The 26,619-nt window shown below is 42.5% G+C and overlaps 1 protein-coding gene and 1 long non-coding RNA gene across 2 annotated transcripts in view; one reads left to right on the top strand and one right to left on the bottom strand.

Moving 5' to 3' along the window:
- HSDL2 (hydroxysteroid dehydrogenase like 2) overlaps window positions 1-26,619 on the bottom strand; it is a 130,326-nt gene that overhangs the window by 91,090 nt on the left and 12,617 nt on the right. Inside the window, exons 3-4 of the mRNA XM_030193772.1 lie at window positions 19,725-19,823; window positions 4,203-4,317 (exon numbers count right to left, since the gene is read on the bottom strand). Of these exons, the coding sequence (XP_030049632.1) occupies window positions 4,203-4,317; window positions 19,725-19,823 (214 nt within the window). The remainder of the gene's footprint in view (window positions 1-4,202; window positions 4,318-19,724; window positions 19,824-26,619) is intronic.
- LOC115463352 lies at window positions 2,930-21,164 on the top strand. The gene is made up of 3 exons (XR_003941027.1): window positions 2,930-3,009; window positions 3,923-3,934; window positions 21,154-21,164. It is a non-coding gene; the product is annotated as an uncharacterized LOC115463352 (long non-coding RNA).

Raw genomic sequence — 26,619 nt, 5'->3', positions numbered from 1 at the left:
ACTACTTGTGTGTAAGCTATGAGAACCTGGATAAGGTAGGCTATGTTTTGACTTTAGCTTTATAAGAATCCTGTTGACTCCTATTAGAAAACCTGTATGTACTATGGGCTTGTGATCTGTCAGCTACAAGCCTGTGTGGAGTTTGTGTCTGAACCTAAAAGAGACCCAATTCTTCACCTGTGAAGTATCAGTGTTCAGTATTTCTTTAAACAAATATCTACCTCAACTTCTGGAAAAACCTAAAAAAACACACCTTTTCAGGAAGTTCCTCCCCTCAGCGACTTCATAACTTCTTAACCATTAAAAACATCCCAAATAACCTCAAAAATGGAAAACGATGTATACCTCACTCCCACAAATACTACCTACTCAACCCAAATGCTTTGAAAATGCAATCTACGCTACTCCAGATCATTGGCATTAAGTATCCACAACAACTAACTGACATTCTGTAATCCACCTCTGTCTGTTGCAATATGTAAGCCACATTGAACCTACCAAAGGGTGGGAAAATGTGGGATACAAATGAAATAAATAAATAAATAGATATCACTTCATTAAGACATTTGCTTCTAGGATATCAGGAGCACCTTACACTGCTTTCCTCTTAGCCTATTCCCCAAGTCTCTTATCAACACTGGTCCCTCATTTCTTTCATTTCAATTCAGAACCATTATCCTAGAAGACTAATATTCACACTGATAGTTCATCTTCTCTGGATAAGGAACTAACCTTCATATCTTCTCTTGACTTTTGGAAGCTAAATTATCCCATGTAGCTGGCCACATCAGAGGTGGTGTTCTCATCTTATCTCTCTTTATCAGCAGGCACTGTTGCTGTGTCATTGTCCAATCAATTTCTGGTCCAGTTTAATTTGTTGCAGTCATTTCAGTCCTAACCTCAGCATTCTTGTTCTAGCACCTCTGGGTGATTAGATCAGTGGTCTGCTAATAATTTTAGCAAAAAGAGTTTGTTTTTGTTTTTTAGACGATTTGGTCTCTCCCTGGGTCCTCCAGCTTCCACCTGGAGCTCTGTATTGGAAGAAACTTAATGAGACTGCTCCTCACACTTAACAATATTAATAAAAATGTACCATCCCTGGTATCCAACTAAACATCATCTTTTTAAAAGTCAGACTCATTAGGCTGAGAGGCATTGAGGAAAAAACAGAACTACTACAAAGCTGACTAAATGTAGTGATCTTACAATGTTGTATAACACTATTAGGCAGGTTTATTTCAGGAAACGAATTCATCTAGACAACCACCCTACCAGACTTTTCAAAATCCTAATGCTTATTTCTTCTTCAGCAATTCCTCTACTCCCCTTAGATCCAATTGTTCTTACAGCTGATTTGTTTGCATCTCTCTTTTCAGATAAGGTGTTTTCTGTTCAATAGATATTTCCCCCATTAATTCCTCGAATCCAACTGCTCTACATTTAATCTTATAATCAGAGCCATGGTCATAATCAGGTACACACAGCACCTCAAGCTAAACTCCTGCCGAACGAGTACACTACCTATAACAATAGCAACATTTTGCTGGGAAGAATACTGAAACAAATTGCTTGGCTACTGTGCTGAGAGAGAATGAATAGACACAGAGCTTGAAGAAAAGAAAAAGTCAATTCAAAAGGACTTTGGACCTAAGAAGAGACTGTCCAGAAATAAGTTAAGGGCAAAAAGAAAAGGTCTCTCCATATCCAAAGGAAGCAATAGGACAGTAAGCACAGCAGCTGACAGCAAGGCAAGAAGCCTTTAAGGAATCAAACGTGCCCAAGTGTTTCAAGTACTGGTGGTTAGGCGCTGAAGAGAAGCTAACAAATATGAATACACAAAAAAAGAAAACAAAGAAAAATATACTTGCCGTTTGTAGCTGCAGTCTCTAGCTTTCCAGGGAGAGGTGCTCGTGGTGGAGTGAGGAGGAAAGGGACTCAGCACCAGAGTGTTGCCCTCCAATTGTGAGGTCCCCATACTCGACTGGTACTCAGCAAATTACTGAACCAGGAGTTCAGCCTCTTGGGGGCCCCTTAACCCTAAGAACCCCTGCCAGGGTAAGGGGTGGAAAGGGAATGGGACTTAGGAGATTTCCAAGTATTTCCAGACAAAATCCATATATCCTCTGCCATTATATGTAGAAAAGAAACACTAGCTCAACCAAAAACTATAATAAGATAGTTGGGGAGCTGATGGGGCTAAGCAGCCAAGGCACTGCATGAGAAACCATCATCATCCACTGAGACAGAGAAGAACAGCAAGAGATTCTTCTCTGTCTTCATCTGCAGGTTTACCGACACAAGACACAAGTGTGGACTAGAGAGCTGCAAGGGACAGAGGATAGAGGGATTCCTTCCAGGTCTGCGGGGTTCCCGCGGAAATGCATGGCAATCTGAGCTTTGCCTCCCCTATCCCAACCCGCAGGGTGCTCTCCCAGTACATACCTCAAGCCAGCCTGGTGGTCTAGTGGATTCTTCGGGACAGGAAACAACCTCACTCTTTCCTGCCCGCTGCAGCTGATCCTCTGTCTGTTGCCGCTTTTTTAAAATGGCTGCAGAGACTTCCAGCGGCGGCCTCACGAGACTTCCATGGAAGCCTTGGAAGACCACTCTTGGCAGCCATTTTAAAGAAGCGGTGCTGCAGAAAGAGGGTCAGCGGCAGCAGGCAGGAAAGACTAGGTATCTTTCCTGCCCCGAAGAAGCCACTAGACCACCAGGGTGGCTTGAGGTATCTGCTGGGAGGGCACCCAGAGCTGGAGGGGAGGTCTAGAGTCATATGTGGGAGGGAGGGAACTGTAAAAAAAGCAAGGTTAGTATCGATTTCCCTTTCCTTGTGCAGCCATCATTGCTGTACACTCAAAACAAGCAAGCAAACCTGAGATGCTGCACCCACGTTGTTGTTCTTTATTGTTGGTGGCATTTTTATTTAATTTCGTTTATATTTTCAAACATACTGGCTTGTGCATATGGATGTACGCAGAGGAAGTATAATAATGGAATATCTTTTCATTGGTAGAGTAGTAATTTGTTATAAATCGTAATCAGTGTGTCATTTGGAGGGGGCTGGTTATAGGGACACCCTAGTACTGTTCTATTCATACAGAGATTTTTTCTTCTCCTGGTAAAGAGCAACTAAAACAAACATCATGTTATGAGAATCAGGTACTCAACATTCAGAGTTTCTAGCTATTTACTTATTTATGACATTTATATCCCACATTAAACATGAATTAGGTTGAAACCTGGGAGCATTTAAAAAAATTTTTTTTTCTGTGCCTACATCAAAAGAAAAAAATGGCATATGGGAACTTGCTTCTTTTGTTTTGTGGATTGCAGTGGTATATTATAAAAATGTACTTGCCTTTTTTTAAATGCCCAGTTGGATATATATCCTAATCTCAACTTTGTTAAATGTTTCAGACATATCCATCTACTTGCTCCCATGATATAACTGAATTCTATTATTCTGTTTCACTGTATTTTCAAACATAAGCTACATGGAACCCAGTTTGCCTGGGATAATGTGTGATATGTTAAAAAAAAGTCCTTTATTTCTAATAATTTTTTGCTATTGTTTTCAATAGCATTTTGGGTGAACCAGTGTGGCAGCAATCTCTGTCTATTGGCTTCAGCCCACAAAACAGGCTAGATAGGCTACTACTACTTATCATTTCTATAGTGCTACCGGACATACACAGCTCACCCCGTCTCCTGTTTTACCTAACCTCCTTGGTAAAAAGGGTGGCAGAAGTGTGGGTGCAGGGAAGAGGGAAAAAAGATTGGTAAGGGGGAAATACATGGAGGAGTGGGGAAGGGAAAAGGGGAAATAGAGCAAATGGGATACAAGGGGATGGAGAGGAGAGGGGGACATGTTGCACATGATATGTGTATCTTACTTAATTTTGTATTTAGCAAAGTACGGAAGAAAATGATTTATGTTACTTTTACTAGTATTTTTACTGCTTAAGGAATCTGGCTTTCATGTGGGGGTGGGGGGGTGGGGGGAGGTCAAGATGATTGCAGCATGACAAGGGCAGAGCAGGGCGGGCCGGGGACTGAGATAGAGGAGATTACTTGAGGTGGGGACAGGTGGGGATGGGTTAGATTTCCGTCCTTGTGCAACTCTCTAGTCTGATCTGTTGCTGATGCATTACTACTGTGTTCTTGCAAAGTTTAACCTAATTATTTATTTTCAAAATACTTACGTAAGGTAGGTTCCCCTGGTGTTCACACCCATCATAAGATCCACTTTCTTCATAGGAGTTTCCAACGTACCAGTCAAATTGATGGCACTGGCATTGTTCACCAGAACATCTATTCCTGATTTTAAAATAAATAAAAATTCAGTTTTCAAAAATTTTCACCAGGACTGTGACAAATTAGCACCATTGGTTATCTATATTCCTTTTTTTTTTCTATGCATGTTTCTTCTCGTAACAGCTGAAATCAGTCTGGTGCTTGGTTTGGATCTGGACTCATCTTTCCAAATCCAAGCTGAGTTGATACATATTTATTTTTTTACCCACAGGGAGCAGGAACATGCTTTGTTTTTCTGAAAAGTGTTCCATAGGCCTAGTATCACTACATAAATGGCAGTTCCTATATACTACTACTACTATTTAGCATTTCTATAGCGCTACAAGGCATACGCAGCGCTGCACAAACATAGAAGAAAGACAGTCCCTGCTCAAAGAGCTTACAATCTAATAGACAAAGCTTACAATCTAATAGACAATCTATATAGAAATTACAGCCAGCCATGTCTCATCTAGTGCAGTTACCTGACCTCTGGTTTTATCATTACTTGCTTGAAATTAAAGATTCTCCACATTTATCATGTTTTCTTGGAACTCCAATAGCATTTGCTCCACCATCTTTCTCTAGGAGGCTGCTCCATTTATTCATTATCCTTTTCTGTGAAGAAATATTTCCTTGTAGTGTCTCACTGGCATGAGACATTAAGAGTATGGACAATCTATTGAAAAAAATACTTAGTTTTTGTGCTTTATCTTTGAGTTACCTAACAACTAAATGTATTTCATGCTCTCTTTCCTTTACTCTAAAAGACTCCAAGGGCCCTTGGTCTCCTACAGTTCAATGGCAAAGGCTACAAAACCTTACCCTACCCCTGGAACTGCCTCATCTAAGTGGAACCTACTCAGAATCACAGGAAACTATCACCATCATCATTTCGAATGGCAATCCAATGGCAGAACTTCAGGCCACATCTGCCTTTCCCATCCCAGAGAGTCAAAACTGCAGATATAATATGCCCCCCCCCCCCTAAACATTTGAGCCCTAGGTACATACCTAATTTGCCTATGCCTTAACCTCGTCCCAGTCAGGGGACCTTGGAAACTAAGAAAAAGTAAAGAAATTGTAACTCCAAAATGGTTACAAAACAAAACAAAAAAAAAACTTTGGCTAGAAAACCCAGGAAAGCAAGACTGCATCTATGCACTAGCATCAATATCAATAAAGACAAAGAGGTCTAGGATGGGGTGCATTCCCCCCGTCTTCTTCTAAAAAGGAAGTACCTGGAGTAGAATCCCTGCCCCTTTTCCACCGGTGGAATGGGTTCAACCACATGGGCCTTCAGAAGGGTGGACAATTCCTCTGCAAGTACCTGCCTGTGCTGACAGCTGAATGAAACATGCGTGGGATAAACATAAAGGAATCCTGTTCAGAAGGAATGGATCCTCAGGAGCTTAGCCGAGATTGGGTTGCAGAGCCGGTGGTGGGAGGCGGGGCTGGTGGTTGGGAGGCGGGGATACTGCTGGGCAGACTTATACGGTCTGTGCCCTGAAGAGCACAGGTACAAATCAAAGTAGGGTATACACAAAAAGTAGCACATATGAGTTTATCTTGTTGGGCAGACTGGATGGACCGTGCAGGTCTTTTTCTGCCGTCATCTACTCTGTTACTATGTTACTATGTAATGGACTTTCTGTGGACAATTTGGAAGTTTGAGATGCCAATTGAGGGCGTACACAAGATGGACTATTTGAAGAACCCACCAGACGGAGGTTATAAGAGGCCACTTTTGGTGAAAAAAATGTTAACCTCCCCTGACCGGCAAGTGTCCGGGATGGACACTTTTACCGCAGATATGCTCTGCTGGAGCCAGTCAAAAGCTTGTTCCTTGCTTTGCCTGGGGAGCAGCAGGGGTCTTAGGCGCATGCTGTTGATGTGAACAAGCATGCTGGGGTTAAGCCTGAGTAGGCTGGCACACCGAAGAGTTGTACCTACGCCTAGGATAGTAATAGGAACTCTTCCTTGGCTTGCCAAAAGTCCTCCTAGCTGAGGAGGCTGATGCAGAAGGTGCCTGGCGGGAAGAGAGAAGAGATGGTATCAGTGTTTTTTTTTATTTGGTCAGCAACCTCTTCAACCTTCTCTCCAAAAAGGTTATCCCCCAGCACGGGGCATCCCCCAACCTGCTCAACAGAATGTTCCAAGTCAGAAACATGCAGATATGAGAGTCTGTGACTTGCCATACTTTGAGCAGAGATCCTGGATGCCACTTCAAAGTGTAGTAAGTACCCCTGGCCAAGATCAACACACCTTCTGCTCCTTGACCATCCGGCGAAAATACTCAACCTGCTCAGGAGAGAGTGCATCAACAAAGTCCGACAACTGGAACACCGAGTTTTGCAAGTACACGCTCATGAAGAGCTGGTAAGATTGTATATGGGAGAAGAGCATTGAAGCCTGGTACATCTTCCTCCCAAAAGAATCCAGGGTTCTAGCTTCTATGCCTGGGGGCGCCAAAGCATAGTCTCTAGAACTCCTGGCTCTTTTGAGAGCGGATGCTACCACCATGGAATTGTGAGGCAACTGAGGCTTATCAAAACCAGGCGCACTATGGAGCCGGTACTGGATGTCGATCTTGGGCATGACAGGCACCGACAGAGGGGACTCCCAATTCTTGACAAGGATTTCCCCAAGTACCTCGTGGAGAGGGGCAGTCACAGCCTCCTTAGGAGGAGATGTATAGCCCAGGACCTCAAGCATCTTGGTGTTGAGAAGTCAGCTCTCGTCTCAGCTCCAGTGAAGCTTCCACCACTGACATCAAGGGAGTGCTGGCTTGGGTGGCAGTCGACACTGATGCTGCAACTGCAGGATGAGGTCAATAGAGAATCCACAAAGCGTGGAGAACTCAAAGAAGACCCACGGATACTTTGTAAAACAAACAGAAAAGTGGGCACAAAACCAGGAGTCTCAGAGACTGGATCACAGTAAAGCTAAAACCAAATTTTATTAATTAGTATATTTGACTCCTGATGCAGGCCTTTTGGCCGAAACACAACGGTTGTGTCGAGTCAAATATACTAATTAATAAAATTTGGTTTTAGCTTTACTGTGATCCAGTCTCTGGGACTCCTGGTTTTGTGCCCACATTTCTGTTTGTTTTACTGCAGGATGAGGGCCAGGCGGGGCCACAACGGGAGGCAGGATAGGCACAAGCACCCCTGATGCCGATGCACATCATTGCATAAGGCCATCCAGCAACTCGGAGCAAGGTCTGGATGAGCTTCTCAAGGGCCGACACTGGAAAAAGCTGGGGTGCCAGCTGAGGTGTAGGTTGCAGAACCGCTGGGGTTGACGCTGGAGCTGGTTCTCGGCTGCTAGGAGACAGGCGCTACGGTACCTCCTGTATGGAAGGGGAATGGTCCTCCCAGTGCCGACGCTTCTCAGGTGCCAAATCCTTTGACGCCCCGGAGCTCCCGGCACTATGTATTGAAGGTGACAGATGACAATGCATCTTGGTCTTCGCCCAAAGCGTGTCACCAAGGCTCCTCGGTGCCGAGGATGACTTTGAATCCTCACATCGCCTCGGGGTCGGGTCCAACGATGGACGATCCTGGAGGCCCTGTACAGCAGTAGGCCTCGAGGGAGTTGGAGACTCACTTGATGCGTCACTGCTCCCAGTGTCTACGGGTCTAGTAGCAGCCATGCTTACCAATGCTCCTGCTGCTAGTGCAATGCTCGACATTGATGCTGACGCCTCCGACATAGAGGAACCACACTTGGCTCCAAAAATCCTCTCTCGTTGAGCCTCTCAGGAAAGCTGGGTCCTCTTCTTCATACGAAGACAGAGAACACAGTTAGCAGGGCTATGGTCGGGCCCAAGACAATGCAGACACCAAGAATGAGTGTCCTTCCCCGAGACTGCCCAATTGCACCGGGTACAGTGCTTGAAGTCATTGGGAATCTTCTTGGACATTGACGGAAAAACTTCATCAGCTAAATTAAACAATGCAATGGTGCCTGAAAAAGGGGCAAGGCAAGTTAAAAAAAAAGAAAAGGGAAAGTCCCGGTCCAAGTCAGGGCCTAAAAGTGGCCTGATGATGACGGAAAAACAATAAAACTTAAAACAGGGAAAAACAACTCTAAGTAAAATAAAGGAGAGGTAAAAATGGTTCCTTCAAGAGGAACTCAATTATAAAGATGAAAAAATAGCCAGAAGGCATAAAAAAAATAGCTAAGACAGAGCGAATGAGAGGGCAAGAAAAACACCTTCTCCTAAAACTGAGGAGACTGTGGTCACGCAATGGGCGGGAAGGCACTTGCGCTCCACATAGCGCTCTTTTAGCTATGGCAAATGCTGGACAAGGCGAAGCAGATCGGCGTCAACCACTTGTGAGAATATAGAAGCCTGCCTATCCTCAGAAAAATTTTTTTCCTTACTCTGTGATGCCTCAGAACCGCTTCTCTCCCCCTGCATGGCAATCAGGCTCTGCATATACTCAAGCAAGGGGTTTGCGTTGGGGTATTTGAAAAGATTTCCCACAAATTTTTCTTTAAAAGCTGCCAGTTTTTAATTAATTTGAAAGCAGAAGGAAGCCCTTGACAGCCTCTAAGCAGTGGTAGTGAAAGACTAATGTATGCAAGTCAGAGCAAACCTAAAAGTGAAAGCACATATTGGTACCTGTTTTCTGCACAAATATAAGCTTTTCAGGTGAAAACAAATCTGAAAAGCTTATATTTAAAGGGGCAAAAGAACTGTGCCCATGTGTGCTTTGCTTCCAAATTTGCCTGGTGTATGTGCTTATTCACAAAACTCTTTTGTGTGTGTGCACCATGCATGTTCCTCCCCCTTGCTTTTAGTCAAATAGTGCACACATCATTTTTTTTTTACAGTTGAGCATTGGGGAGCTATTTTGCTGCACTGCTTCCATGGTATTGACTGGATGCTGGTCTAGATAGAGCAGCGTTCTGAGCATCGGCCCACAAATGTGTCTAACTGCTCTTACAACAGGGTCAGGAGACCCATCAATAAGAATGCATTGAAAACTATGTACTTCTGGAAGCTATTATTCCTATTGTCCCATTGCCACCCACTGCCCTCCCCCCCCAATTCTGTTTGTTGCTCTTGGGTTAAGATAATCCTTAAAAGATCAATTAATACATAATTCTTCCTTAAGAACTCTTTTTTAAGAGAAAAATAAACCACAATCTGGACCATCAAAATGCTTATATCACCTTTCACACCAGATTGACATGCTTTTACATTAACCTATTCTTACGTTCTCTGCTCACCAGATTATGCAAATATACCGTGACCATTCTTACTAATCTGACCACGTAGTCATTCCACACATCTGAATGAGGGCTATAAAGAATAGTTTTTTTTACATATGAATACATATGTGGGAATGCTCATCTGTAATACCAAGGTTAAATAAATACTTATGAAAAAAAGGTTTATAGATCAATGACTTATTCTGTGTGACTACGTTCAGTTACTAGACACTTTTTTTTTCACATCTGTTTAGAGAAAGATGGTGGACATCAATCCACTAGTACCAGATGTGGATTGCAGGGTATCTATGCTGATTTTGTGATTTTGTACAGTTACCATAATTTATATTACTGTTCTGAATTTATGGCATCTGAGTCAGAAAAGATATACAATTCTGGTTCCTGGAGGACTTTTTTTTTCTCTCAATTCTCTTTTATTGCCATTCAACATACAAATGTATACAAGAAACAAGAATATACATCCTGGAGGACTTCTAATGGGCCTGGCTTTCAAAGTAACCAAGCCTTACAAATTATTTCTTAAAAATGAAAAAATATATACAGATTTCTCAAGAATCTTTACTGTAGTTTAATGGAAAATTAAAAACTAGTTCCTGGGACCTGTTCCACACCCTTGCTTTATAACATCTAGCAGCCTGCAAAGAGCAATAATGGAATTAGCTATATGGAGAGCTATATTCTGCTCATAGTCGGAGATACTGTCTGCTCTAGTCTCTTATACACAAGAGACACAGAGTGAACAGAAGTTAATCATGAATACTGTCTCCAACGTTCATATTTCCTCAATTCTGACTTGTGCCAGCATTCCAGGCATTTTCAAATGTCAAAGTGTGTAGCACATGAGTCACAAACACATTTGTGACAAATTTAAGAGAACTTGGAAAGATCTTAGGAGGACTAAATGTGCACCAAAAAGGAATCAGTAGAAAAAAAAAAAAGAGGCTATGTAAACCAGGAACAAATATAAATAAATGAAGATCACACATATCTGCAGCATTTCTCATCTCCATAGCCTTCTAGAAAAAAACTTACCATCCTGCATTGTGTATTCAATTCAATTCTTGTATACCTCTAATATCCCCTTTCCAGGCGAGACAAAAGCATATAGTGCTAGTGTGAGGTATGAGAAACATTAGAGACCACTGGTGTAATGCATGAGACTAAAAACATTAAAGGAAAGGATAATGGATCAAAACATTAAAGGAAAGGATAATGGATCATACAAGGAAGTAGAAGTCATGATGGATTATAATGAAGCAGTCTTTGGGAAGAGAAAGGTTTTTAGCCTGTTCCTGAAGTTGAGGTAGCTGCTTCCTGCACTGATAGGAATAGGTAGAAAGTTCCATATTTGACTCCAAGAATGAGGAATAGAGAGCTGAAAATCTTCTGATTTTGGATTGTCTTTTGAAATGGTGATGCTAGCATTAGTTGCTGTTTCAGCCTGTTAGACTGGACCAGATATAGCGAAGCGGTCTTAGTCAAAAGTTCAGAGCTCTGTAATATTTGAAAAACTAAACAAGCAGCTTTGAACCCAAGTCTTTCTGCTAAGTGAAGCCAGTGCAGTTTGTTTAGATGAGTTGAAACACTAGTATATTAGTCTTGCAGCTGTATTCTGTATGATTCGCAGTTTTTTTCTGATATTGACACTTAATACCAAAAAATAGAACGTTACAGTAATCCAAGTGAGGTAGAACTAACATTTGGACTAGCAGTGCGAAGGCTTTTTGGTCGAAGAATGGTCTGACTAGATGTAGCTGCCTTATTTTGAATAGTGTTTTCTTCCATAGCTGATTAATATGGGAACAGAAGGTAAGCGAAGAATCAAGCAAGACCCGTAATACCCTGGTTTCAGATTTGACTGTAAAGCTTTGACCACTGGGTCCTCAACTCCCTGATTTTGGAACCACAGGACTTTGGTTTTTTGCATATTCAGTTTATTGGTCAGGGCCCAGTTGCTAATAGCAGTCATACCATTCGCTACAGACTGAGTTGGATCTTTGTTTGATGCTGTTACTGGTAAGAAAAGCAGGATGTCATCTGCGTAGGATAATAGTAGTTCATTAAGTCCCTGTGTATTCAGGCAAGGGATGACTAAAGAGGTTGAACAGGATTGGTAAGAGGGGAGATCCTTGCGGGACCCCGCATAGTAGACCAGTATCTGAAAAGTTGGTTGTTTTGCTTGACAGAATAGCTTCAATTTGAAAAGAATTCACTGAACCATTTGAGCACAGTGCCTGTTATTCCTATCTGATCCAGGCGTTTTAAGTAGCAATGTGCGGTCAACCACATCAAACAACGTCAATATATCGAATTGGAGAAGAATTACTTGGTCGTCTTTGCATAGGTGTTGTTTGACATATATAGTTAGAACTAGTAATAATGTTTCCGTACTATGCAATGATCTGAAGCCGAATTGTGACCAGTGTAAAATAGAAAATTTTTCCAAATAAAGAGAGTTGTTCACTAATGTAGGCTTCTAATGTTTTAGTAAAAAGGTGTATGGTTGCCACTGGACGGTAGTTTGCAGGCGATGTTACATCTAGCCTAGATCCCTTCAGTAGTGGAGTGAGAACAATTTTGCCCATATCAGGAGGAAGAGAGCCAGTTTTTAACAGCTCATTCAGATCATTGAGTAACCAGTTTACTGCTGCCACAGGGATGAATTTGAGTAGGCGTTTTGGGCACTGATTCAGGGAGCAGTTGGCTTGGAAGCATTTCAACTGTACTGATCTTACATGCTCAGCTGTTAGTGGTTGAAAAGATTCCCTGTTTTGGTCAGTTCTTGAGTCCTTGGGCTGTAGGATCTCCGTCGATTAAGGTTGAACTACGGGTTGGGCTATTTTCCTCTGTTGAAGTAGCCTTAGATAGTTCGGACCTATATTGGAGGATCTTATTGGCGAAATGATCAGCGAGGTCTTGGGGGGTGGGACATGTTTTCTATGAATGTTCATCCTTATTAGTGGAAGCTAGTGTTTTAACTAAGGACCTATTAGGCAGTTACAGTATTGGCATTTTGAGTCAGTAACCTTCTTTTTGTAGCACTGGAAGGCTGACTTCCATTTGGATTTATTAGTAGTATCTTTGTCCTTTCTCCATTGCTTTTCAAGGTGTCAACATTCCTTTTTCAGAATGGACAGTTCCTCTGTAAACCACGGCAAATTTCTTGATGTCTTGACCTTTTTAGTGGTAAATGGAGCAATTTGGTCTAGTATGGCTTTCACCTTGGTGTCCCAGCGGGATTTGATCGAACCATGTGTAGGAGATGCGGTAGTGAGGGAATCTGTTAGCTCCGACCAGAAAGTGGCCTCATTGATTTTACCTGTGGTGGAGATGAGTTTGGAGGACTTGTGTCTGGATAAGTTTGACATACAGATATCAATGGTGAAATCCAGTTGGAAATGGTCAGACCATGGTACTGGCTTCCATTTGAATGAATTAATCAAGCTATTAGGATAGGACATCATGAAGTCCAACATATGTCCTTTTTCATGAGTTGCACACTTGGAGAATGTAGTTAAGTTCGTAGTCCTTCAGAAATTATTTGAAGTTGTGGACATCGGTGTCTGCATCATTTTCCAAGTGTAGGTTCAAGTCTCCCAGGAAGATAATCCTTGAGAATTGTGACATGGCAGAGGAAGTAATCTCTACAAGTAGTGGTTCTGCCTTGGACCAAGCTCCCCGAGGATGGTAACCGAAGAGTAGGGAGATTTGATTTGCCTCATTTGAATCATCCCAGAATTTGCAAAGCATGTATTCCAGTTCAGGGAAAACCCCAGAACTAACTAAAGACACGTGGAAAACAACTCTTAAAGATAAAAGCAAGTCTGCCTCCTTTTTACCCTGTCTTGGAGAATGAAGAATACCAACTTCTGTGAGCCATGTTTCTGAGATAAACAGAAAGCCCAGATCTGAAGATTCTAGCAGCTCCCTGAGTAAGACAGCCTAGTCCCCCACAGATCCAGCGTTGATACAGATGGTTGGGCCAGGAGTGAGTTCAGACTTGTGCTCCAAAGGGGAGAGTTGTTTGGTTAACTACAAAGGTAACAAGGTTTTTTTAGGCCCTCGAATGTTAGCCATTTTGTTCTGGTCTGTAACCATAGTAGTATTCTGATGGTATATATTGGAATTGTCTAGCAGGTATCTGACATTACAATTAGGGTGTTTCTTAGTACAGGGTTTTCTAGACTGATTATAGATTACAGGGATAGGATTAGGCAATAAATTATCTGGTAGGTTGCCGCCCGATGTGCTCAAGAGGGCTAAGGAAATCCATGTGAGCCACTTCATGCTGATACCTTTTTGAGCTAGTTTAAGTCAGTTGGGTTTAGTGCTCTTTATCGGTTTTAAATGTGTGCTGTTAAAGATTTCAGAACTGAGCTCTCCTTGAAGGTAGAAGCTACCGATGGTGAGGAAAGGTCATGGTGTCAGGAACTCATAAGGTGGGGATGTGTGAATGTGCCGGTGTGGCAAACTTCAAAATGACACTATGACTTGTAATTAGGTAGGGTTCCTCATTTAAGCTGCCATTCCTCCAAAGCTAGTCGTGCAGCAGTAGGGAGTTTATATCGGGTGAGAGGCCACAGTGCAGCTCATGTTATAGAGTTGTTGATTTCCTTTGTTTGTTGTTTGAAGAATGGTTATAAGTACAGAGCTGAGCAAGATGAGGATTTGGACAGAATTGACCTTAAGCATTCCTTGGGTACCTTTAACAGGCTGCCGTTCTTCCATAGTCAGTCGTGCAGCTTTGAAGGGAGAGTTTTTGGCGAACGCCAGGCCACAGTGTGGCTCTCATGGTTACGAAACCAGATAGTTCCCTTATTCATGCAGGAAAAACGTCAGGTACTATTATTTCATGGAGAGGGTGGTAGATACTTGAAAGCCTTCCCGTGGTGGAGATGAAAACGGTAACAGAATTTAAAAATGCGTGGAATAAACACAAAGGAATCCTGTTCAGAAGGAGTACATCCACAGAAGATTAGTGGAGATTGGGTGGCAACATTGGTAATTGTGAAGCAAAGCTAGTGCTTTGCAGAATTCTACAGTCTGTGCCCTGAAAATGGCAAGGACAAATCAATGACAGTATGCATATAAAAGTATTGCATATAATGAGTTTATCTTGTTGGGAAGACTGGATGGACTGTTCAGGTCTTTATCTGTCATTATCTACTATGTTACTATCAGGCTCATTTTCAAAGCACTTAGCCTCCCAAAGTTCCATAGAAACCTATGGAACTTAGCCTCCCAAAGTGCTTTGAAAATATGCCTCTATATATTCAAGATGCAGGCTTGGAATTACTGCAGGCAATGGAGAGGGGAGGAGGAGGAGGAGGAGGAGGAGATCTGAGCATTTCAGAAATTTGTAAGACAAAGAGGTGTCGTTGACCTTCACTATACCTACATAAGTACATAAGTATGACCATACTGGGTCAGACCAAGGGTCCATCAAGCCCAGCATCCTGTTTCCAACAGTGGCTAATCCAGGTCACAAATACCTGGCAAGATCCCAAAAAAGTACAAAACATTTTATACTGCTTATCCCAGAAATAGTGGATTTTCCCCAAGTCCATTTAATAATGGTCTATGGACTTTTCCTTTAGGAAGCCATCCAAACCTTTTTTAAACTCTGCAAAGCTAACCGCCTTTACCACATTCTCTGGCTACGAATTCCAGGGTTTAATTACACGTTGAGTAAAAAAACATTTTCTCTGATTTGTTTTAAATTTACTACATTGTAGCTTCATCGAATGCCCCCTAGTCCTAGTATTTTTGGAAAGCGTAAACAGACGCTTCACTTCGTTCAACTCCACTCATTATTTTACATACCTCTATTATATCTCCTCTCAGCCGCCTTTTCTCCAAGCTGAAGAACCCTAGCTGCTTTAGTCTTTCCTCATAGGGAAGTCGTCCCATCCCTTCTATCATTTTCGTCACCCTTCTCTGCACCTTTTCTAATGCCAATATATCTTTTTTGAGATGCGGCGACCAGAAATGAACAAAATATTCGAGGTGCGGTCACACCATGGAGCGATACAAAGGCATTATAACGTCCTCAGTTTTGTTTTCCATTCGTTTCCTAATAATACCTAACATTCTATTTGCTTTCTTAGCCGCAGCAGCACACTGAGCAGAAGGTTTCAACGTATCATCAACAATGACACCTAGATCCGTTTCTTGGTCTGTGACTCCTAACGTGGAACCCTGCATGATGTAGCTATCGGGTTCCTCTTTCCCACATGCATCACTTTGCACTTGCTCACATTAAACCTCATCTGCCATTTAGATGCCCAGTCTCCCAGTCTTGTAAGGTCCTCTTGGAATGTTGCCAGGGGAAATGCTTGGTAATTTGGTTTTTATTAAAGTCCAGTATCTAATATTTAACAGGCACTTCTGTTCGTTAAGGACATGCATCAGATGGATGTGTTTCACTCCTGTAAAATTATTTGAAAATTTTAATGCTGAGGAAGCTTCAGCAAAATAACAGAGCTTAAGAAATGGTATAAGTTATAGATATGAACATTAACTCACAAGTTGTAGTAGTGGTTTCAGTTAGCAGTTTCTGATCCTGGTGTCCTTTGTTCCACTTGATGGCGATCTCTGGAGGTTTTTCAGTTGTAAATCCAGCTTATTTCACAAGCAAAGAGAGTCAAAGATCAAAGCAAGAGAGAAACAAATGGCTGTACTTAGAACTTCTATGTGAATTTCTTTGAAAACTTAATGCAGAGGGGGTTGATGGTTGACTTTAGTTTTAAGGAATCTAACAGATTCAGAATTTTAGAAATACTACTACTACTTATCACTTCTATAGTGCTACAAGACACACACTGAACATGAAAAGACAGTCCTTGCTCGATAGAGCTTACAATCTAATCAGGAAAGACAAACAGGACAAATAAGGGATAAGGGAATTACTAAGGTGGGAATGATAAAACATGGGTACTGAACAAATGAGTAAGGGTTAGGAGTTAAAAGCAGCATCAAAAAGGTATGAACGTTATAGTTTCTGGTTCTGATATCCTTGGATGGTCCAACTGATGCAGGTTGCTGTAGGCTTCTTTGTTGTTCAGGAGGAGGGTTAGATGTAAATATAAATCCAGCACCGATCACAAGGCATGAGGAGAGTTATTTGTAATATGAAGGGAAGATTAAAGTTTCTTTTCTCCAGTCAAAATAAATGAAAGAAGTTCAAAGTAAAATTGAGGACTGGTGTTACGTCTGTGCTCACCTCGCCCTCTGGTGGCCAGAACCGGTGGCTGCTATGGACTATCTCCCGTTCCAGATTTCAGCCCAGTCCGGTCCGGATCTTCCAGACTTGCTTGCTTGGATTGAACCTGCCCAGCTCCCGTAGTTGCCTGGTGATTGCTGCAGCTGAGTCTCAGTTGCTGCTGGGCTTATTAGCCATTTTGAATCTCTCTGCCTTTGCATCGTCTAAGGCCCTGGTATGTTGGTTCTTGTTGCACTTCAGCCTGATTTGATTCCTTGTTTTGGTTCCTTGCCAGAGTCTGTTTAGTTTTTGTGTGCTTAGCATGTACTGTCCTAGTCTTGATTCTTAGTTGTTTTCTGTGCCTTGTTTTGGGTTCTCTGTGTTTCTTGTTTAGTGGCTGCTTGCAGCTTTCAGTCCTTTCTCTTGTTTGTCAGGGTTTGTTTCCTGCTTTTGTGGCTGCTTACAGTTTCCAGTTTCCATCCCCTAGCTTGTCCTTTCCCTGCCTTGTGTTGTGTTGTCTATTCTGTGAGTCCTGGCCCAGTTTCCTGCCTTGCTGCCTATGTTTAGTCCTTTTCCCTCTGACCCTCAGTCCCTGTGCTGCCTAGCTGTATCCAGTCCTGCCTTGCCCAGTAAGTCCTGCCGGACACCTGCAGCCAGGAGCTCAACTCCGGGTGAAAAGTGGCCAAGTGCAGGTGAAGTTTAAGGGTACCTGCTCTGCTTTAGTCCTACTTGTTTGCCTCTGCTGCAACTCCGGTCCGGGGTCCAGTCCTGTCCTGCCTAGTTGCCGGTGTGGGGTGGTTTTGCCTGCCCCTGCCGCTCCTCGGCAGTGGTCCAAGGGCTCACAAACCTAGTTCCAGCTTGGAAAACGTGATAGAATGCAAAGGCCATGAGCTTGGCACAATCCACCCTACCTACTGGGTCTCCGGCCTATGAATTTTTCTTTTGCTGGCACTCTGGGGTTCCCGTCTCTGACCTTGTTTCCTGTTGGCAGTCCCGCTCCCAGCCCGGGTACAGCTCCTAGTTCCAGTTCGGATCCCAGTTCCAACTCAATTTTTGCCCTGGAGAATTCTTGTGAAGCTGCAGCGGAGAGAACGCGTGGCTGGGGGGTCTGCTTCTGTTTCTGCTATTGATTCTTCTATCACACTCCTCGAATACCGCAGAAGACATCTCTTTGATCCAGCCTTGTGGAATACTTCTGAAGCCGATGCTGAGAGAAGGCGTGGCTGGGGGTCTGCTTCTGTTGTTAACCCAGTTTCTGTTATTGACTCTTCTATCACACTCCTCGAATACCACAGCAGACTTCTTTTTGATCCAGCCCTGTGGAATACTCCTGAAGCTGACGCGGAGAGGAGGCGTCTTGAGGGTCCCGAGTGCATAGCTGCCCTGCAGCCTTTTTTCACTTCCAGTCAAGATGCGGAGTCCGAGCCGAGTTCCAGCTCCAGCCGAGATGCGGAGGCCAAGCTGAGTTCCAGCTCCAGCCAAGATGCTGAGTCCGCTCTAAGCTCCAGTACCAGCCAAGATGCTGAGGCCAAGCTGAGTTCCAGTTCCAGCCCAGATGCTGAGTCCAAGCCGAGTTCCCGTTCCGGCCAAGAGGCGAAGTCCAGTCCTGATGCCAGTCCGGGTTCATCTTGAGCCTTGTTCAAGCTCCAGCCAAGCTACCCCTGCTCCTGTTTTGAGGCTCCTCCATACATTTCACCATTGTTACCCGTGGAGACCTGAATGGTCGTGGGGGCCTTGAGAGGGAGATACTGTTACGTCTGTGCTCACCTCGCCCGCTGGTGGCCAGAAACGGTGGCTGCTATGAACTATCTCCCGTTCCAGATTTCAGCCCAGTCCGGTCCGGATCTTCCTGGCTGCCAGACTTGCTTGCTTGGATTGAACCTGCCCAGCTCCCGTAGTTGCCTGGTGATTGCTGCAGTGAGTCTCAGTTGCTGCTGAGCTTATTAGCCATTTTGAATCTCTCTGCCTTTGCATCGTCTAAGGCCCTGGTATGTTGGTGCTTGTTGCACTTCAGCCTGATTTGATTCCTTGTTTTGTTTCCTTGCCAGAGTCTGTTTAGTCTTTGTGTGCTTAGTTTGTATTGTCATAGTCTTGATTCTTAGTTGTTTTCTGTGCCTTGTTTTGGGTTCTCTGTGTTTCTTGTTTAGTGGCTGCTTGCAGCTTTCAGTCTTCTCTCTTGTTTGTCAGGGTTTGTTTCCTGCTTTTGTGGCTGCTTACAGCTTCCAGTTTCCGTCCCCTAGCTTGTCCTTTCCCTGCCTTGTGTTGTGTTGTCTATTCTGTGAGTCCTGGCCCAGTTTCCTGCCTTGCTGCCTATGTTTAGTCCTTTTCCCTCTGACCCTCAGTCCCTGTGCTGCCTAGCTGTATCCAGTCCTGCCTTGCCCAGTAAGTCCTGCCGGACACCTGCAGCCAGGAGCTCAACTCCGGGTGAAAAGTGGCCAAGTGCAGGTGAAGTTTAAGGGTACCTGCTCTGCTTTAGTCCTACTTGTTTGCCTCTGCTGCAACTCTGGTCCGGGGTCGAGTCCTGTTCTGCCTAGTCTCCGGTGTGGGGCGGTTTTGCCTGCCCCTGCCGCTCCTCGGCAGTGGTCCAAGGGCTCACAAACCTAGTTCCAGCTTGGAAAACGTGACAACTGGTGCCTCAACACAGACTGAGCAGGACGTCAATAAAAGTTTGTGTTGTAAATAAGCAAAAAATGTATTATTTAATCTAAATTGAAGAGCCTGATGTGAACCCAGCCACCCAGTTAGGCAGCTGGAGGTAGCAAAAAACCTAGTGAGTTTATTAGAACCAACATTGTATGGCAAGGTGGTACATTCCCTTTAAATGTGGAATACACTGAAAATAAAATTAGTCTTGAATTGACAAGTTTTTGTTTAAAAACCTAAAACCAACAGTACCCATTCAAAACCATCTTCTTAAAATAATTTGAACTTATAAACAAAAAATAAAAATTACAGAAGGTGCACATGGACTATTTTATTATACCTCCAAATGTCTTCACTGCTTGCTCCACAGCATTGCTAATTTGTTCCTCATCCCTCACATCGACAATACATGGTAAAGCTTTTCCTCCAGCTGCTTCGACTTGAAAACAGAAAGGGGAAAAAAAAAGTTATTCCATCACATCCTGGATTGATAAACTAATATCAAATACAATGCAGTGAAACTATTTATAACATCTGAAACGTGCGGGAAAGCAAGGCCTAAGTGCCACAATTAATTGAAAGACATGAAGCATAGGTTACAGGTTGTTACCATACTTGAATTCAGGGCAATACCCATGAGCATGCCATGGTAAAAGAAAAATAAGGGGGGGGGGGGGGGGGAAATGTTAAGGCATTATTTCATTGCTTTCATTCACTGAAGAGAAATCTAGATCCAAATAATTGTCTTTTAACAGAACTTCTCTTAAGCCTTAAAAAAACCAAACTAACAACAAAACGTTTCTGCTCCACAACACAGAACTCTCCCCTGAACTCACTACTTCCCACTGCTAAACCCCAACATGTTTCAGAATACAGCCATAATGAGAAATAAGTATACACAGGCTAATCATTCAAGCACCTGCACAGATTTATCCTTCCTTAATGTCTTGTAAGTCTCAGTTTCTAGGGATTAAACTGCTTAAAAAATAGAAGACAGGAGGGTTTCCTCAGGCCATCTACCCCTCCTTTCCAACTAGCAATGGCACTGATCGATCAGGTTCAGATCAGGATTCAGGGGATGGCGCAGCATGCTGAATTTCCAGCCTGCTGAGTTGCTTACATGTAATGGGGTTCTCCAGATACAGGAGGATTATACAGCCACACAAATGGTGATGTTACATAGACAGAGCTATAGATATATCTGAGCTCTGGAGAGCAGATCTATCTAAAAGATTCCTCTGGGCATGCACAGGTTTCCTGTGCAGGTTAACACCCTCTGCAGCTCAGTCAGTAGCTTAGCCGATACGTGCTTCAACTAAAGAAAAGAAAGCAGGTGGGACTGAGTGGCTGCATGATGCTGTCTGAGAATCCCTGTTACAGGTAAGCAGCTTCACAGTACTGAGTTTAGGAATTCTGCTTGACTCAACTTTATGTGGCGAGTCTCAAATTTGCTATCCTACATCAATATTATTTGTAAAGTTGCGTTTTTTTCTGTCAGATTTGGTCCTACTTTACTTTGGATGATTTGCAGATGTTGACTTAGGCTCTGATTTGTGCGTGTCTGGATTATTTTAACTTTCTTTAAGTAGGGTTATCATAGAATTCGTTATCTCATTTACAATTAATCCAAAACACTGCTGCTAGAATAATTATGTTCAGATCAAAATTTGAAAAAATTACTCTACTGTTGATGACCATTCACTGGTTGCCAATTAGGGCACATTGAATTTAAAGTGCTATGTCATGTACAAAATCATGAATGGGATGAGACCAAATTATTTAGCTAATTTACTCAGTCTCCATGTTAACAGACATGGCAGACAGCTGCATCGCAATAAGTTGGAATTGTCACTGTTGTCTTGTATTTAAACTGGCATATTCTTATAAGGCAAGAAGGCAAACACAGCGAAGGCGACACAAAAGATGTAAAAAAAAACGTCCAATGGACTCAAAGAGTTCACATTAGAAGTTTTATTCAAAAATATGCGATGGACTTCACATAAATTGTGTTTCAGCTGCGAGGGCCTGCCTCAGGAGTTCCTAAACAATACAGAAAGAACATACACATAAATATTGATAAAAATGATAAAAACAAATACAGAGGAATGAAGACTGTATAGAAAAACTTGCATAAGTCATACATTACCATCTATGACGTGTGATAATCATACAGGACTAAAACAATATACAATAAAATGTTATATATATTACACACACACCCAACATATGATATATTTAATATAATATCCATAAAGACTCCTAAGAAAGAAAGTAATTATAACATAATAGAGATAAAAGTGCACCACTGGAATATAAATTAACATTTATATGTATAAGGGTGCCATAAGGGATTTCAAAGATTATTAAAAAAAAATCTAGCAAGAATTAAAAACTCTATAAATGTAAGTAAAAAGTATACATAAAGCCATGAAAACATGTTACGGATTAAAATCATATACATATGGGGTGGAATTAAATGTGCAAACTATTTAAAATAGCATGCGAGTGTAAAATGTTGGGTCACAATTTTGGGTGTGCGTACTATGTGGACACAAAAATGACATCATGCTTCATGTAGGCACAAAAGAAATGTCTTTCGAGGCCGCCGTTGGAAGTATCGGCAGCCATTTTAAAGGAGATGTGGCAGCAAGAGAGTCAGTGCCAGCAGTGGGCAGGTAAGACTGGAGATCTTTCCAGTCCTGAAGACTCCACTGGACCACCAGGGTGGCTTCAGGTATGTCCCAGGAGAGAACCCTGCGGCTCGGTGGAGCAGGGAGGAGGTCTGGAATAGATGGGCAGGTGGGTGGGTGGGGAGGACACTGTACAAAAAAAACAAAATTAAAATCAGGGTATGTGTGTCATTTGGAGGGGCTGGTTAAAGGGATGGGGAGGGGAGGATACAGTAAAAACAAAATCAAGGTAATATCTGTGTCATTTGGAGGGGCTGGTTAAAGGGATACCCTAGTACTATTATATTCATGAAGAGATTTTTTTTCTCCTGGTAAAGGGCCACTAAACAGACATCATGTTATGAGAATTAGGTGCTCAACATTCAGAGTTTCTATTTACTTATTTATGGCATTTTATCCCACATTAAACATTAATTAGACTGAAACCTTGGAGCATTAAAAAAATTTTTCCTGTGCCTACATCAAAAGAAAAAAAGATGGCTTGTGGGAATTTACTCCTTTTGCTTTGTGGAATGCAGTGGTATATTATAAAAATGCATGTGCCTTTTTTTTATTATTACTATTTCACAGAGAAGGTATTGATTAATGAGGGAAGGGTTTCCTTCATGTAGAACTGTCCAGTGTCAGTCTAAATGTGCCAACATTGTCCAGTTCAGCCCACACTATTAGCAGCCAAGTTCATACAAAGTTAATTATGTTCAGTGGAAAATAAATCAGGCTGCTTGCTATGTGAATATTCAATCACTGTTTCATTATTGCTACCAAGTATTACATATTAAAGGGGATTTGTCTTAATTCATTTATCCAGTCCTTACATGCACATGGTCTTGCTTTTTAAACCCAACGGTTTCCTCTGATAGCATTGCGCATAATTGAATTCGTTTTTCTGTACACGTTTTGCATGATTTGTCTTTATTTGAAATAAAAAAATGCTTAAAACAAATCTTGTCGAACTGGTCTGCACAGGGCCCCACAATTGCTAAAACCAGCCCTGATAATATAATTTAAATAATGAAAGACCATATTTTACTTCCAAGCAAAACAGCCTCCACACACATGGACTGCAGCTAATGAAAACAAACTAAAGGACAAGATGGTTTTACAGTGGCTGACTTTGCACCACTCTCAGAGCAACAACTGACGTCATAACTCTACAGAAAGGCTAATACCTAAGGAGCTTATCATCGCAAATTTAAAGACTTATCCTGCTAAAAAATGCAAAAAAAAACATTTATTTGGAGCGCATTCCTGGTAAAATGTTATATCAAAAACATTTATTTGGAAAACTCTATTTACCGTATAAACTATTGTGCAAGTTCATAACTACATTACTTGCAATCACAATACAAACAAACAAATGAATAGAAAATAGAGTAGTGCCTCATGTTCCCCCCACCCCACCCCATTCAGGACTACCTTAAAGTCCCTGGCACTCTGGTGGTGTAGTCAGGACAGGAATCATGCTCTAGTTACAGCAGCCATTTTGAAAGCACAATCAGAATGGGCAGGAATAACTGGGGATCTGTCCCACCCCAAATACTCCTAGACCAGAGATTTTAAGAAAAGCCAAGCGAGGACAACATGTGTGGGAGGGGGAGAGGGAGACAAACAGGACAAAGCACAAATTTTTCGCTTCCACTGAAAACACATGGTCATTTTCCGATCCCTGAAGGACTTTCAGTTTAAGTTTAGCATTTGAGGCAATGAACGGTTAAGTGACTTGTCCAAGACTTCAAGGAGCATCAGTGGGATTTGAACTCCGGCTTCCCTGGTTCTCAGCCTGCTGTTCTAACCATTAGGTACGTTCTCAGCCTGCTGTTCTAACCATTAGGTACAGCTTATACAGATACCTAATGTTTGGTAACTCAACAGCAAACTAAAGACTAGCAGAGCTGAAGCCTATTTTATGGTTGCCAGTAACCTCAGAATTTCTGTTACAGTACTGCTGCACATTATTGTTCACATTGCCAACTGGAAGATGCTGGACTGGGGAGCTAGGACTGACTGACAGCCAAGTGTTAAAGTACCTGCATATATTTCCAGAATACTATAAATACTAGTCTGTTCAATATGTTGTATCATTTTGCCAAGCACTATTTGTTTTTTTTTTTGGTACATAATTCCCTGGAGTGAATACAGTGTGTATAATACCATCAGTAAAAGAGGTACTGGGGGAGGACGCTTGTAGACAATAAAAGGGGTTCTTCCCTGCTGTGTTAAAAAGTACCCCTACTGTCCATCTCTTTTTTTTTTCTTGAGTGTTTCTCATACAGGGAGGACCAGTGTTCCCTTTTAAACTGTGCTAAACATCCAGTATAGTAGCTATAAAATACAAATGAACAAGTAGGGAAAGGATACAGAGAATGGCTCATTTCCAATCTCCCTCCGAGAGAGAGAGAGAGAGAGAGAGAGAGAGAGAGAGAGAGAGAGAGACCGTCAGTAAGCAGTGCTCAGAAGATAATGTAACGGAAAATTTTCACTCATGTCAACTCAATCCTTTGCTCGTGAAGAAAACGTTTTCCTCACGCCAACCCAGTCCTTAGAAAGAACATTGTCTGGGACCCTGCTTTAGACAAGTCTCATCTACCCCGACACTCTCAATATCTTGTCTCACCCAAAGAGCTCCTAACTTTAGCTAATACCCTAGATTTATTGGATGTATGGCATACTCTGCACCCTTTAGCTCAGGACTATACCCATCTATTGAGAGCTTTACCCATTCTCGCATGGACTACATTTTGATGTCTCGAACCTTGTTAACAGATGTGATAGCGACTGACACTGGTTGTATTCCGATCTGGGTTTTCAGGCTTATATTCAAAAACGGTGGCAGGATTACTACCTACATAATAGTACGAATGCTTCCCACCCACTGTTATATTGGGTAACTGTGAAGGCGGTGTTAAGGGGTGATATTATTAGCTACACGAGTCACAAACGAAAAATGTGAGACAAAGAAATATTGCATTTGGAGACCCAAAGTACTGCAGCACGCAGAGCCTTGGGAGTTGCCCTCAATCCTCTCTTAAAGCTCACCTGCTGACGTTACAAACTTCCTTAAATGAATTTCTTCACCAAAGAGCTTCAAATTCCATTGCTTACAATAAATTCCAGTTTTACAAATATGACAACAAGGGTGGGAAGCTTTTGGTAAAACTCATTCGTAATTGAACTGGCCCAAAAAAAGACCATTAGGGATGGAACTGGTATTTTAGTACATTCTGATGTCGAGATATCTAACACTAGTAAAAGAGGCCCGTTTCAGAGCAAATGAAACGGGCGCTAGCAAGGTTTTTGTCGCCAACACCCCCCCCTCCTTCCCTGGCCAACCCCTTCGTTGTTCGGCCATTGCTCCGCCCCCAACATCATGACGTTTGACGCGAGGGTGGGGCCCGGAGCGATTTCCCACCTCCCCACCCCCGCCTCCCTCCCTGCCAACCCCTTTGTTGTTCTGCCATTGCTCCGCCCTCGAGGGCGGGGCCCGGAGCGATTTTGGTGGCTTCACCACCACGAACCTTCGAACCTTTTTGAAGGAAGTCAAGGCTTGGCTTCACTGACGTCAGTGTCCTCAGAACGTTGAGGGTGAGTTTTATTATAGTAGATTTTTAAGGATTATTATTCCACTCTTTATGGTGCACCACAAGATCATGGATTAGAATGTTCCACCTACTTGGATAATCTGATTTGCCTCGACTGACCACGGAACAGGCAACTTCTTTAAATTCACAGTAGATGAAGTGGGGCTGGGCAATTCAGCATTGGTGAAAGCCCCTGGGATAGATGGTTATAGGGCTGAATTTTATACTTGTTACAAGATAGCATCACTGCTCTAGTGGCTGCTGTGTTCAACTAATTGATTAGAACCAAAACGATTCCATCATTGTTAAATACAGCAAATATTATAGTGCTTCTCAGACCAGGCTGAGATGAGCTGTTGCTCTCTTCATATAGGCCTGTTTCCCTTTTGAATTATGGAATCAAGCTTTATGCAAAGATCTTGGCAAACAGGTTTTTACGGGTGCACCCATCTATTATTCATGATTCCCAGGTTGAGTTTGTGAAGGACAGCTATATGGTTAAACACACTGACATCCTTAGAGAAAATGCGATGAGGCTTGACGGCCATTTCTGCAGATCAGCTTCGACGCATAGAAGGCCTTCCTTAAAGTTGGGTGGCATTTTTTGTTTTTGGTCTTAGAGAAGTATGGAGTGGGAGGGCTGTTCTTGGATGAAGTTACAGCACTATACACACAACCTCAGGCAAAAATATGGGTTAATGGGAGTTTCTCTAAGGTCTTTTCTATCTCACTTTCTCCCCTACTTTTTGTACTAGTTTTGGATCCTTTGTTGCGGGAGGTCCAGGCAAATCCAGACATCGGTGGAGTACAGACTGGGGAACAGACATTCAAAATTGTGGCCTTTGTCAAAGATTTATTGGTTCACATTGTTGAGGGCTTATTTGTACTCAGTCTAGTCTTTTCCGGATAGGAGCATTAAAAACACATTATTCTAAATGTCTACGGTGTTATAACAACTATATTCATG

The sequence above is a fragment of the Microcaecilia unicolor genome, chromosome 2 (genome assembly GCF_901765095.1).
Source record: "Microcaecilia unicolor chromosome 2, aMicUni1.1, whole genome shotgun sequence".
NCBI classification, from domain to species: Eukaryota; Metazoa; Chordata; class Amphibia; order Gymnophiona; family Siphonopidae; genus Microcaecilia; species Microcaecilia unicolor.
This window is presented reverse-complemented; position numbering and strand designations above follow the sequence as displayed.